This window comes from Drosophila albomicans, chromosome 2R (assembly GCF_009650485.2).
Source record: "Drosophila albomicans strain 15112-1751.03 chromosome 2R, ASM965048v2, whole genome shotgun sequence".
Taxonomy (NCBI): Eukaryota; Metazoa; Arthropoda; class Insecta; order Diptera; family Drosophilidae; genus Drosophila; species Drosophila albomicans.
Genome location: NC_047631.2, coordinates 9,292,290 through 9,304,718, shown reverse-complemented (window position 1 = coordinate 9,304,718; position 12,429 = coordinate 9,292,290). Strand labels below are relative to the sequence as shown.

Here is a 12,429-nt window from a genome sequence, read left to right as displayed (position 1 = left end):
AGCAAAGTGAAGCAAAGTAAATGCTCTTAAACGCATTAAAAGGTAGCAAACCGTTTTGACCAACTGACCGGTAAGAAATGGCTATTTGTACGTCCAAGAGGGAGATAGATGAACGGAGAGAGATGGAGAGGGTTATGTGGTACTAATACCCTGAGCTAAGTGCTCGACTAATGTGCTGCTTAGCTTTGGCTTTTGCCAGTGATATGTGTTCACGTAAAAAGCTTGGCGATTAGATTGAAGTTAGCAGCAGGTGCAAAGTGTTTGCATATTAAGTTCATTTCAATTGCACCCAAAGTGTTCAAAAATTGATCATCTAATAGAAAGCAAAAACAATAAAGAGAGAGGGAGAGAGAAAATCTAAGTTCAGAATTTCAAGGATAGCTAAAGATGCTCCCAATGGACTGACCACAATTGTCTGCCTTTTTTATGATAGCGCCTATCAGCAGCAGCAGCAGCAGCAGCAAAGCTACAACAGCTGTTCACATAACAACAGGAAACGGAAATTGTCCATAGAGGTCGGAGCAAAGTGCGTTTCATGTCCGCTTCATTCGCGCGCAAAGAAAAGGCAAAAAGTTTTCTTTTATTTTTCATTGAATTGGCCAGTGAGTGCCTCAAGAGGCATACAGTTGGACAGTTTAAGTGACGACTGTATAGGTCGCTTGTCTTATTATTATTTTAGATGGCAAATAGACAGAGAAAGAAACAAAGAGAACGAGAGAAAAAGTTGAACTTACTAGATAGGTCGGCGTACGATTTAATCGCTTCAAGCAATATTTTTATTCTTGTTTTCATCTTGTTCTTGCTTTATGTTTATATATGTGATACAATATTATTAAATATCTATTATCGATGAATATTGATAGTTCTCCGCCTCGATTGCTCTTTTCTTCTCTTCTTCATATGGCATTCAATCTTTTCGGTAATACCTAAATATCGATAGATTATCGATATCAGTTTTGTAAAACGCGTTATTCTAGACAAAATACAAATTTATATATAATTTTATTACTGATTTATTTTCATAATTTTGAGTCTCTTATACAGTTTAATTTTAATGAAAGGGATTTATTAATCAACAGGTTTTGGTTAATATCATTTCTATGCATATACTTTTTTTGTTGAAAATATTATTCATTTAATTTTACAATACATATGTCCATACATATATAAAAGGGAAATATCAATATCAGACTTTATATTCTATCTCTGCAGTTCACTGTCAAGTGCATTCAATTTAGTTTTGATTTACCGCAGAAATCACTTTTATAAAATAATTAAACTGTCATGAAAGCTGTCAATAGCACACGCAACTGCAGTCTAGCAAGTCCTGGCAGGATCTCACACTCAACTGAAAAGTGCATTGAAATGCATTCAATATACATATATTTTTTTATTTGAATGCAAATTTCACAGTCATACACGAGTTGCGTTCGCTCTCTTTATTATTTAAATTTACGTTACATCTCTCGCTTTTTTCCATCTAAAATCGCAAATTAAACTGCATGCAAATTTCTAGTTGGATTTATTGGTAGCACAGAGTGTTTAGTAGCCGAGCATTCTCATCTCAGGTGCACTCAATTGATTCGTTTCGCATAGATACGATGTGACATTCCGATTCAATTTGGATTTGATAATCTTTACGACATTAAAGAGTTCTATATTTCCAATATGTATTTCACCATTTTAATTTATCGACCCGAAGGCTGAAGGTGTATTATATATCAAAATTATATGAGATTTCAACACAATTTTAAAGATGAAGTAAATTTTTAGTATATGGAAAAGAATTAAAATCTTTATGATTATAGTTGTATAATATAGACATATATTTTAGAAATTATTTTATATCGTAAGAAAAAATGCCTGAAGCTGTTGGGTCTTAAATGCTATCCGGCATATATATTATATTTTGTGTGTTGTAGAATATCGATATATCAAATATATCTTATGGTATATTGACTTGGTATACTTTAACAATATTACCGTATTTGTTTTACTATTATTAAGATAGACATCAAATACTATAGCCAAAATATAGAGTATCGCATTAGCAAGAGTGCTAATAAGTGGAACCTGAATCGAATTTGATGCTAACAAAGCTAGCAACAAATTTTAAGAGTAATTTCAGTATGTGATTAAACTATAGAAGATGAACGCTCGATTCGCGGTTCTATTATTCATATTTCTACACTTAGATGAACTCTATGGAATTCCCCGATGGGATAACGTAATGTTCAAGACGAAAGTGTTATTTTACAAAATGCGAGGAGAACTTCGTACGCCAATTCCACCTACTGACTATTGCCAAAAAGGACTTTGCCCGCCGAATGTAATACACCTTGCATGTGAGAGACCATTTGTAAGTATTGCAATCCGTATCAATCTGAATCAATCATTTAACACAATTCCCACCCAAGTGGGGACCCCAATGCACCAAACCCCGTGAAGGCGTCAACATGGAAAAGTTCAAAATGAAATTAGAGGATCTTCATAATAATGCCCGGCGAAGATTGTCAAGCACGAAATGGAAGAATTTACCACTGGCCAAGCCATTGCCCGATGTTCATTGGGATGACGAGCTCTCGATTCTGGCAATGCGAATCACAAATTTCTGCAACGATAAAGTTGCCAGCGAGTGTGTGAATACGCCACGTTTCTTGAACGTGGCCAAATCGACCTCAACATCTCGAAGGGCTAGAAGCTATCCGGAAGGAGTAATGGTGCATGAATTCAGAAATACTTGGAGTTACGTAGAAAACAGGTACGATGAGTCGTTTGTCACGAGTTTCCCAGCAAATGCAACGCAAAAAGAAAATGCTTTTGCCAACATAGTTAATAAGCGAATTCATCGCTTCGGCTGCGGCATGTTAATAAAAAAAGATGGCATAGACAAGATACATTATTTTACGTGTCTCTATAATGAGAAAGCAAAGGCTGGACAAGCGCTGTACGATTTACAATAGTGTGAGAAAATATTCTTTATTTCAAATCAAATGGAGAAAATGTGTAATATGTAAATACAGCTTGACATTGATATGCATTACTTGCAATTTAAATAATTACATTCGTGAGTTTCTATTATGTGTGTCTTATGCAATTAGAAACAAGTAAGAAAGTTACAGTCGAGTGTGCTCGACTGTGAGATTCCCGCTACCCATTTTAAATAAAAGAAAATATACCGAAAATACAAATATACTAAAAATATACCAAACGGTACATTTGTTATATCCATATAGTACCACATTTAAAATATACTATAGACGGTACAATATACCAGATTGTCGGACAAAGCAACCAAGACCCCTAGTAAGTAGGCGGTTTTGCCCATACAAAAGTATTTCTTTAATAACTTCCACAATTTTTATCTGATCGCAATCAAATTTTCAGAAATCATAAATACTATAGTTAGTATTGTATACACCAAAATTCTGTAGCTTTAAAATTGTTATTCGGTTTTATTGATTTGCGGGGGCGGATGAGGGCGTGGCAAAAATTTGAAACAAACCTTGATCTGCGTGCAAACATAACAAATGCTGTCGAAAAAATTATAGCTCTATCTCTTATAGTCTCTGAGATCTAGGTGTTCATACGGACGGACGGACAGACACACAGACGGACAGACGAACAAGGCTAGATCGTCTCGGCTGTTGATGTTGATAAAGAATATATATACTTTATAGGGTCGGAGATGCCTCTTTCTACCTGTTGCATACATTTCCTGCCGGCACAAAGTTAAAATACCCTTCTACCCTATGGGTTACGGGTATAAAAATGTGTAAGACATCATCAAACGTTGCCTGAAAAGAAATTTGACTTGCACAATCGAGATAGAGACAATTTCATATTTATAACTTTAACTAGGCAAAAGATAAAGGAATTAAATTTCAAAATTATACTTTTTTTTTTAATTCGTATAATACTTTTTAAATTCTATTTCTATTCTTTTTTGTTAAGTAATAATAAGTTCACGTATTTAAAAAATTCACAATCAAGGTGTTGTAATCTTTATGGCTCTACTTAAATCAGCGAAATGTATTTTACCTTTTGCGTATACGCAATATGGCTTAGAGGTATCAAAACTTTGAGCACTCGACGCAACTTTTCAATTGCCCAAATGAAACCGAAGCTGAACTAAGATGAACTGAACTCTCGAAGCTGCAGCAGCTCCACCCAGTTAACTTTTGAGCACTTAACCACTTGTTTATTTAACGCTCCGCTTCGTTGCGCTCAGCGCTCAGCTCTCAAGTCTCCGTTTGCAGTTTTGCAGTTCTTCGCTCTTAGCTCTCCTCTCTTCACGCTCTCTGTTCTACGTTATTCAGCTCTCAGCTAGCATCTCGCTCACCCAGCATCTCTCATCATCAGATGCGGTTGCAGCTCATAAACGTTTCGCACTACATTAAATTTTATTTAGCGCAATGTTCCTCCTCTCTTTTTTCCTCTTGTTGTCTCCTCTTTACGTGCCCTCTGCTGTCTCTTGCGCCCGCATTCATATTCATTTGTGTTAAACGCAGCGTATCACACACAGATACACACTCGCACACATACACACGCACACACCCAGTTAATATCCTGTTCCCTCAGTGCTGATGTTGCTGATGCTGTTGCTGCTGCTGCATGAGCCTTGAACTTTTTATATAGCCAAAGCACTGCAAAGTTTGGCTTTTGGGCTTAGAAGCCTAGCACAACAAAAAACTTTAAGTTTAACCTAACTTTAATATTCTTCAGTTACAGAAGTAACGTTGCATCAAATCTGACTTTGATTACAGTTGCCACTAAGTATGATGCTTGCTTTCAGTTTGCCGCTATTGTCAATTTGAGTTCACTGCAAACTTAAAGTGTCCTTTCTCTGATGTTGATGTGATTTCATGTGTGTTTAACATACAAATTTCACACAGATGAAATTCCTTTGTCGAAACTTTTTGACAAATAAAACATTTTCGTATTACGATTGAACACAAAATAAATTAACATTTAAACTAATTTAGATATAATACAAATCAAAACAAGTAAGAAACAATAAAGAAAGCTACAGTCGAATTCGATTCTGAAATGCCGTCTACCCATTGAAAATAAAATTAAAACAGTGCGGTATTCATATTCATAATATATATCACAAAAATACTAAAAACATGAAATATTTGATTGCATTTGGTATATTTATATAGTACTGCATTAAAAATATTCCATTGAGTGCAAAATATACAAGATTGTTAGCCAAAGCAAGACTCCAGTAGGAGTTTTTCGCCACACAATAGTATTTCTTGAAAATCTACAATTTCTATCTGATCACAACTAAATTTACAGTAGTCCTTATTAATAAAATTCGTATTGTATGGTCCAAAAATCATCCCTCTAGATGGACTTGGCTTTATACCTTATGGGATCGGAGATGATTCCTTCCGCCTATTACATACATTTCCTGTATGCACAAAGTTAAAATACCCTTCTATAATAATAAAGAAGTTCTTAATACATATGTATATACAATACACATAAATGTAATATTGATTTATGTATATTGAACAATCACTAAATTAACAATTAAATTAATTTGAATATAAGCTTAATCAGAAATGATTAATATAGTAAATAACAAAGGAAAATTTTTAGGCTTTAAATATTAGTTTGTATCTGATTCATCAAGTTGCCATAACTTGCTGCTTTGCTGAACTAAGGTTTTTGCTCAAGAAGTCGCAACATAAAAGCAGCTTATATGCGCATAAAATATCAATAGAAATGAACGATACATACTTGATATGTTGCTTAAATAAACGCCCCATCAGTTGTGCTTCTTCAAGCACGCACATCAAATGAACATTACGCATACGCCATGTCGCATTTTCGCCACGACATAGCGCAATAACAGCAACAATAACAACAACAACAACAAGAGTTGGCGCAGCAGCCAAACGAAACACAATAAGCACACATGCAACAAAGGTTGCCATTTAAGTCAATTGCCAAAAGCTAACGATCAACACACACACACACTCTCTTCTATATACACATTCGTATTTATCTATATATTGTGCGCGTGTTTGAGTGTGTGTGTGTCTGGATATGGTTTACCCATGTGCCCACTCATTCTATAGATATAGTCAACAACTCATGCAATTGCGTGCAAATTACCGAATTAGCCAACGCTCACCTCAACGCCCAACGCTTTCGCTCTGCTATTTTGCTTTCAATTAAAGCTCTCTTCTCGACCCTCGTCCCTAGCACCCGCCTCCTCACTCTCTCTTTCTGTCACATATCGTATCGTATATCCTCAAATTCCTCCTATCCATCTGCTTGTGCTCCCTCAATAAAAGCAGCGAATGACAACAACGTGCGACTCTATAGAAAATTAACTTGACCAGACCTGAAATAGCAGCCATAATTTTTCCCGCACGTACTTGACGTCAACTGTTTCATTGCTTAGTCGAGTGTCATATTCTAGGCGACAATTTCGCCACAATTTCACCAAGTTCATGAGTGTTTGGTATTGGGAATTCATGGTGGAAATTACACTGCCAAAATCCTTCTCTTAAGAAAGAGTACTTATTTTTCTTCTTCTGCTGTTCAGTTAATCACAAACAATTAATAAATTAATTTTAAATATAATGTAGAAAATTTGGATTAAAATATAAATTAAAATGATTAAAATACTCTAAAATAATAATCGATTAAATCATCTGAATTAATTAGTTAATTAATTGTAAGTAGCATAATAGCTAATATAATGCAAATATTTTTATCGATCAAAGTGTCGACTATAAAACCTGTAGAAACCATATATTATTATATTAAATTCATGGAAATTGTTTTATTTTTAATATTAATTTTTATTCAATTCAAATAAAGCTCACAAATATTTGTATAATAACTCTATGTTTAATTTAAATAAAACTGAAAAATCGATTTCAAATTTTACATTATTAAAGCTACTTTGTATCTTTCAAAATTTAAAATTTGACACACATTTTTTGGATTTCTTGTGCCTTACAAATTGTTTAAATATTGAAATTGTAATACTCTTAAAATTAACGCATATTAAAAATAATGAATAGTATTGACAATATTAATATACTCAATATATACATTTCAATTTAAATAACACATCACGAAGAGTATTCCAAAATATGATATTCGTTCCGGTTATCGTTTTTCTATTTTCTATTGCTTATGCGACATGTCGCGCACGTTTCAGGTGAAATGTCATTAAAAGCATGCTTGGTTCGTATTGCGACCATTTGGCATTAAGTTGTCTTTTCAGCTTTCCCATTTAGCAATATCAATTTTCATAAATTTTGCAATGCGCCAGTTGCATATGACTGCTGCTCCCTCGTTCTACATGGGACTATATAGCTATAGTTAAAGTCCAAGTCTAGGTCCAATCACCTCTTCTCTGAACGTCGTGCTGCTCTTTTCACCTTTGTCACGAAGTTTTCTGATTTCTTTTTTTTTGCACTGCTTTTCTCGATGCTCTTTTTTTTGGTTGTAGGAAAGTTCGAGGCATTGGCAAAGTTTTTGGCAAACGTGGCGCATTTTTAAATGGTCACGTTTTGCAGTTTAAGCGCGAGGCATGAAGGCAGCAGGTTGGCAACTCGAACTCGAACTCAAACGCGAACGCGAACGCCAGCAAATACATCAAAGCAGCGAAAGCAATGCGAAAGTGTAAACAGGCGCGTGAGCTCTGCTGCAGAAGGGGCGTGGCATGGCAGCCACACAAAGTTGCACGCGGTGTGAAAAAATGAATTTGCAGCATAGCAAGCTAGCGAGAAAAAAAGAAAGGAAACAAAATGAAAACATACCCAAAACTTGACAAAGTTTGTAAACTTTTAAAACGCGTATTACACGCGCTAAGCTTGTTGAAGTCTTATGGCTTAGCAACACCTCGAAGGGGGAAAGAGCTGGAAAAACTGCAGAAATTGTAACTGAAATTGGCAAACGCAATACGACGCTGCGTATACTTGATATATTGGCAACTAAGATGACAAATGGCAAACCTTAAACTATATTTAAAACTATAATAAATGCGCTGCGAGTTCAATGTACAATTTTAATACAAACGACAAACTTTAGCATTCATAAAAGATCTACACAAAGCCACAGCAAAGCGCCCGCTTTATATATCCAGTTTGCCATAACTTGGCCAACGTGTCACCTGTTCAACATTTACCCAGAGACTGCAAAGATGAAAAATAAAATAAAAATGAAGGGAAAACACCCGATGGCAGCGTCATTTGGTGCAACCACTTAAATGGCAACAGTAATTAGCATCATGGCCGCATGGCAGATGCTATTAAACAGTCCTCACACACACACAGAGAGTGACTCACACACCGAAAGAGGGGAACGTAGACTGCTGTGGGCAACACGGCGCATACGCAACGCCATCGCCTGTTGTCGTAAACTCTGCTAAACTGTTTGCCACTTTGTCGCGCAAAATGGTAAACTTTGTCGACAGCGATGAACTCAAACTGGAAACTCAAATTCTGCAAACTCTCTACGCTCTACTCTCTACTCTACTCTGCAGCGGGCCAGCGACCACAAGTTACCTCGAATGGTGGCACGAACTCACAGTGTTCCACCATCAGACGCAGCCATCATCAAAAGGCTTAAGCAGCTTCGTTCGCTGGTTCTGGCCACGACCAACAAAAATAATAAAAAAAAAAGGGGGCGCTGGCGCAACGCAAACTTTACGAAATAATTTTGCATAAATTTTTGGGGAAAATTTGCTCTTGGCTTTTCTGGTTTTTCCACCCCTTTTCCCTCATTTACCGCTGCTCACCAACGAAACTCGCAACTTGCCTGACCCGCTGTTGACGTTACTGCAGCATTGGAGACACCGGCAGCTGCGGCTTATTTACAAGTTGCCATAATATTTTGCGTGTCTCGTGCCGTGTCCATAACCCTTCCACTGCCCCTCAGCCCCTTTCCCACTGTGCCGCCTGTTGTCGACAGCATTTTCACGCTTGAACAAATCACAAGCTGCTTAGTTTCATAATTAGAAGCGTCACATTTTCGGTACGCTGCAGACATAAAACTCCTTGTGCATTACACCAAACAGCAGCAGCAGCAATGGAAGCAACAGCAACATCAGCGGTAGCAACATCAGGAGTTCAAAGAAGTTGCTCGCCTTCTGTGCAATGCATAAAGTTAACTTTGATAATGCGCAGAGCAGTAGCTATATATAAATGACGACATATTCTTCAGGGGTGATGCGCCAAAGCAACTGACTCTAATTAATATATTCTACTGGCTTTTGCTTAAAAAGATTTCAGACTACACGTTTTCAATGTCAAGTAAGTCATATAAAATAATTGGATGATTGTAGATGTTGTTTGCATTAAACTACTTTTAGCTTTAATAAAATAAAAAAGGTGTTTTGTGTAGAGTTGTGAAATTAAAAATATAACAATTTATTTTTTGTATCTTTCGTTAAAACATAATCAAATATTTCTAAATAAATTTATTTTTTAACCCTTGCCTATAGATAGAGCTATAATATTATTTCGACAGCATTTGTAATGTTTACAAGCATACCAACTTTCTTTCCGAAAATCGAAAAAATGTACAATGACAATATATGTATATTTTGTCTTTTATGGTATATTTCGAAAGTACTACAGCGATAAACCAAATATGGTCTTTGGTATATAATTTTTTAGCTAAATTTGGTATATGTTAATAATAAGACCGCACTGTTTTCCTTTTATTCAAAATATGTAGCGGGTATCTCATAGTCGCGCACATTCCTCTGTAGCTTTCTTAACGGTTTTAAATAATTGAGTTATCTCATAATTTAATAAAGCATAAATTAGGATGAATTAGTTATATTTTTGTAAAGAGTATGCAATAAATTATACTTAAATATGTAGGAAGAAACATAAATTGGGCTTAATTATATGCATCTATCATTGTGTTTTTTGCATTCGATCTATGAATAATATTTAAAATGCAATTTGATTAAACTGAATCGTTCTATAGTACATAACTTGTTCGTAATTATAAAATTATGTAAACTCTGTTTAGAATTAAACATGTATTTTTTTATATGCATCATAAAATCGGTTGTTTAACTGACATTTAAATTTAAAATAATTACTTAATTAACCTATTGCCGGTTTTGAATTTAACTACGCCCCTGAAGTTCAACAGAATGTCATCTACAGAACAACCACAGCAACAGGAACATGAAAATATAGACGTAAGAGCAGCTGGCTGGCAGTTTGTCAAAGTTGCCGCCGCTCGCACAAAACCAGTTGCCAGTGAGCCAGTGAAACAGCCAGACAGCCAGTCAGGCAAGCTGGCAGGCAGTGGCTTGTCATTATTTTAATAAAGTTATTTACCTGAAAGTATGCAACAACATTTGTTTGCCAGCCAAAGTAAAGCATGAAATTAGGCGCAATTGTAACAGAGTTGCCAACTTGCCATAAACACAACAGCCACACACACACACCCTTACACATACACAATGACACAAGACAAACTTGGTCCTTGGTGGCTACAAAATGAAAGAAAAAATATTATGGAGTCTATAGAGAGATGAAGAGAAAGAGAGAGAGAGAGAGAGAGAGAGAGAAAGAGAATCTGAGGCTCAGTGTAACTTTTACTTATTTATGTTGATTTTCTAGGCAGCAACAGCAGTTGGAGCTGGAGTTGGACTTGGACTCGGTCTCAGTCTCGGAAATGGCAAACATAAATTAAAAGACTTTTTTGACAACCCCTTGAAATTATGATACTTATTATTATTAAGCAAAAAGCCTTCCAAGGAGCTGGGCACAAAAGTTTTCAATGCAAACTTTGTGGATTCCTCTTTGCAGGTTGAATAGCATTTCTTTTGGTCAAAATGCAAGTGCATAAATTGCCAGCACCAAAGCTGGCGACAAAAAGATTCTCAGCTCGAGCCACAGTTGGCCCACATTTACAGTTGGCTTTATGCTTCCCTGTCCCAGTTTCTCCCTTTCCTTCCCCTCCCATCCCAGCTTTATCTCTGTCCCCGCACATTTGCATGTCATCCACCTAATCACAAACGGATAATGTCGAATTCGTTGCGAGAGTTGAATTTGGCTTCCCTCGCTCGTTTCCCTTGCTCTGCGCTGGTAAAATGCATTTTCTTAGCTTTGTGCCAAAATTCTTGGGCTCAACGCGCTGGCTGCAGTCGGTAAATCTTAAAGTAAAATTAGCTCTTGGCTTTAAGGCTTAACTTTGGCAAGGCAAACGAAATCCTTTTCAGCTGTCAGCACACCACTTGCCAAACAAGAGACCAAGGCAGCCCCCAACTAAGACACCCATTGCCTCTCTCTCTCTCTCTCTCTCTCTCTCTCTCTCTGTCTCTGTCTCTCTCTGTGCTTCTAAGCATCCAGTTCCCAGCTGCAGTAAGTAAAAGTGGTTGCCTGGCGTGTGAATCCCTTTCAAGACCCATTCCCCATTCCCCATTCCCCTCTCTCTCTCTCTCTCTTTCTCACTCTCGTCTCGCCAACAAGCCTCTAAGTCAGCATAATGCGCTAACAAACACTTGCTATGTTACTATCTCTGTGCGAGCTTCTACACTGAACGAAATGTTAGTGGACTCCTAAATTATTGCATTCACAATTTTGTTGTCATCATCATCAATGCCTAATTTTTTGCGAAATGGTCAAGAAAAACGTGTACAGAAATTGGTCGTTTTTGGTACCAAACGAGATTTGACTTTTCGTAGGCCCAAATGGTCTTTCAAAATGGTTTTCACAGATCTTTCTGATATTCCGATCATATCAGTAAGGTCTCTAATAGTCAACCGTCGATTTTTGCCTCCACTTTGTTGACGTGTTGGTCATGTATTGACTTCGATTGTCGTCCGGAGCGCTCCAAGTCATCAACACGTTCTCGACCCTCTTTGATGTCTTTGTACCACTTAAAAACATTTTTTTTGTGACATGGTAGAATCACCAAAGGTCTTCCGCAACATACTCGGCGTTTCTGCAGCCGAAATTTCATTCAGCAAACAAAATTTGATGGCACTTCTCATTCAGACATTGTAAAAAATCGAAAAATGCACTCTTGGTCGTTTGGAAAACACAAGCGTAAATATATTTCTGATAATGACATTCAAATGAAATTTGGCCCAGATGTCATTAACAGTCTTGCCAACTTAAGAAAAAAAAGAATTAGGCCGAATTGTTAGGCCCGCGAAGTTTAAATTTAAAATTCACCTTACTTTTTGCCCACAGTAGTATTACATATTCAATTTACTTTATATTAAGAAATTATATATTTTTAATATATTTTCCTCAACGGATATTTGTGTTAATGAAAACATTTTGCAATTGTTAATTGGTAATATATAGTAATAAATAATTAATAATACAAATTTTCTAAATTGCTATTATGCCACAGTATTAATTGAAAATAAATTATATATTAATTTTTAAAATGCAATTTATAATTGTATGCACTGAATAA

At 36.2% G+C, this 12,429-nt stretch overlaps 1 protein-coding gene across 1 annotated transcript; it reads left to right on the top strand.

Moving 5' to 3' along the window:
- Positions 1–2,141: 2,141 nt before the first annotated feature.
- On the top strand, positions 2,142–3,210 carry LOC117575745 (venom allergen 3). Its single transcript, XM_034260099.2, has 2 exons — positions 2,142–2,359; positions 2,418–3,210. The coding sequence occupies exons 1-2, from the start codon at positions 2,150–2,152 to the stop codon at positions 2,961–2,963; spliced, it is 756 nt and encodes a 251-aa protein (XP_034115990.1). The 5' UTR covers positions 2,142–2,149; the 3' UTR covers positions 2,964–3,210.
- Positions 3,211–12,429: the final 9,219 nt, after the last annotated feature.

Bases quoted from the DNA above. Each gene is read 5' to 3' on its own strand.
- LOC117575745 (XM_034260099.2), top strand. From the start codon at position 2,150: ATGAACGCTCGATTCGCGGTTCTATTATTCATATTTCTACACTTAGAT. The intron at 2,360-2,417 runs GTAAGTATTGCA...TTCCCACCCAAG, and splicing joins TTGCATGTGAGAGACCATTT to TGGGGACCCCAATGCACCAA.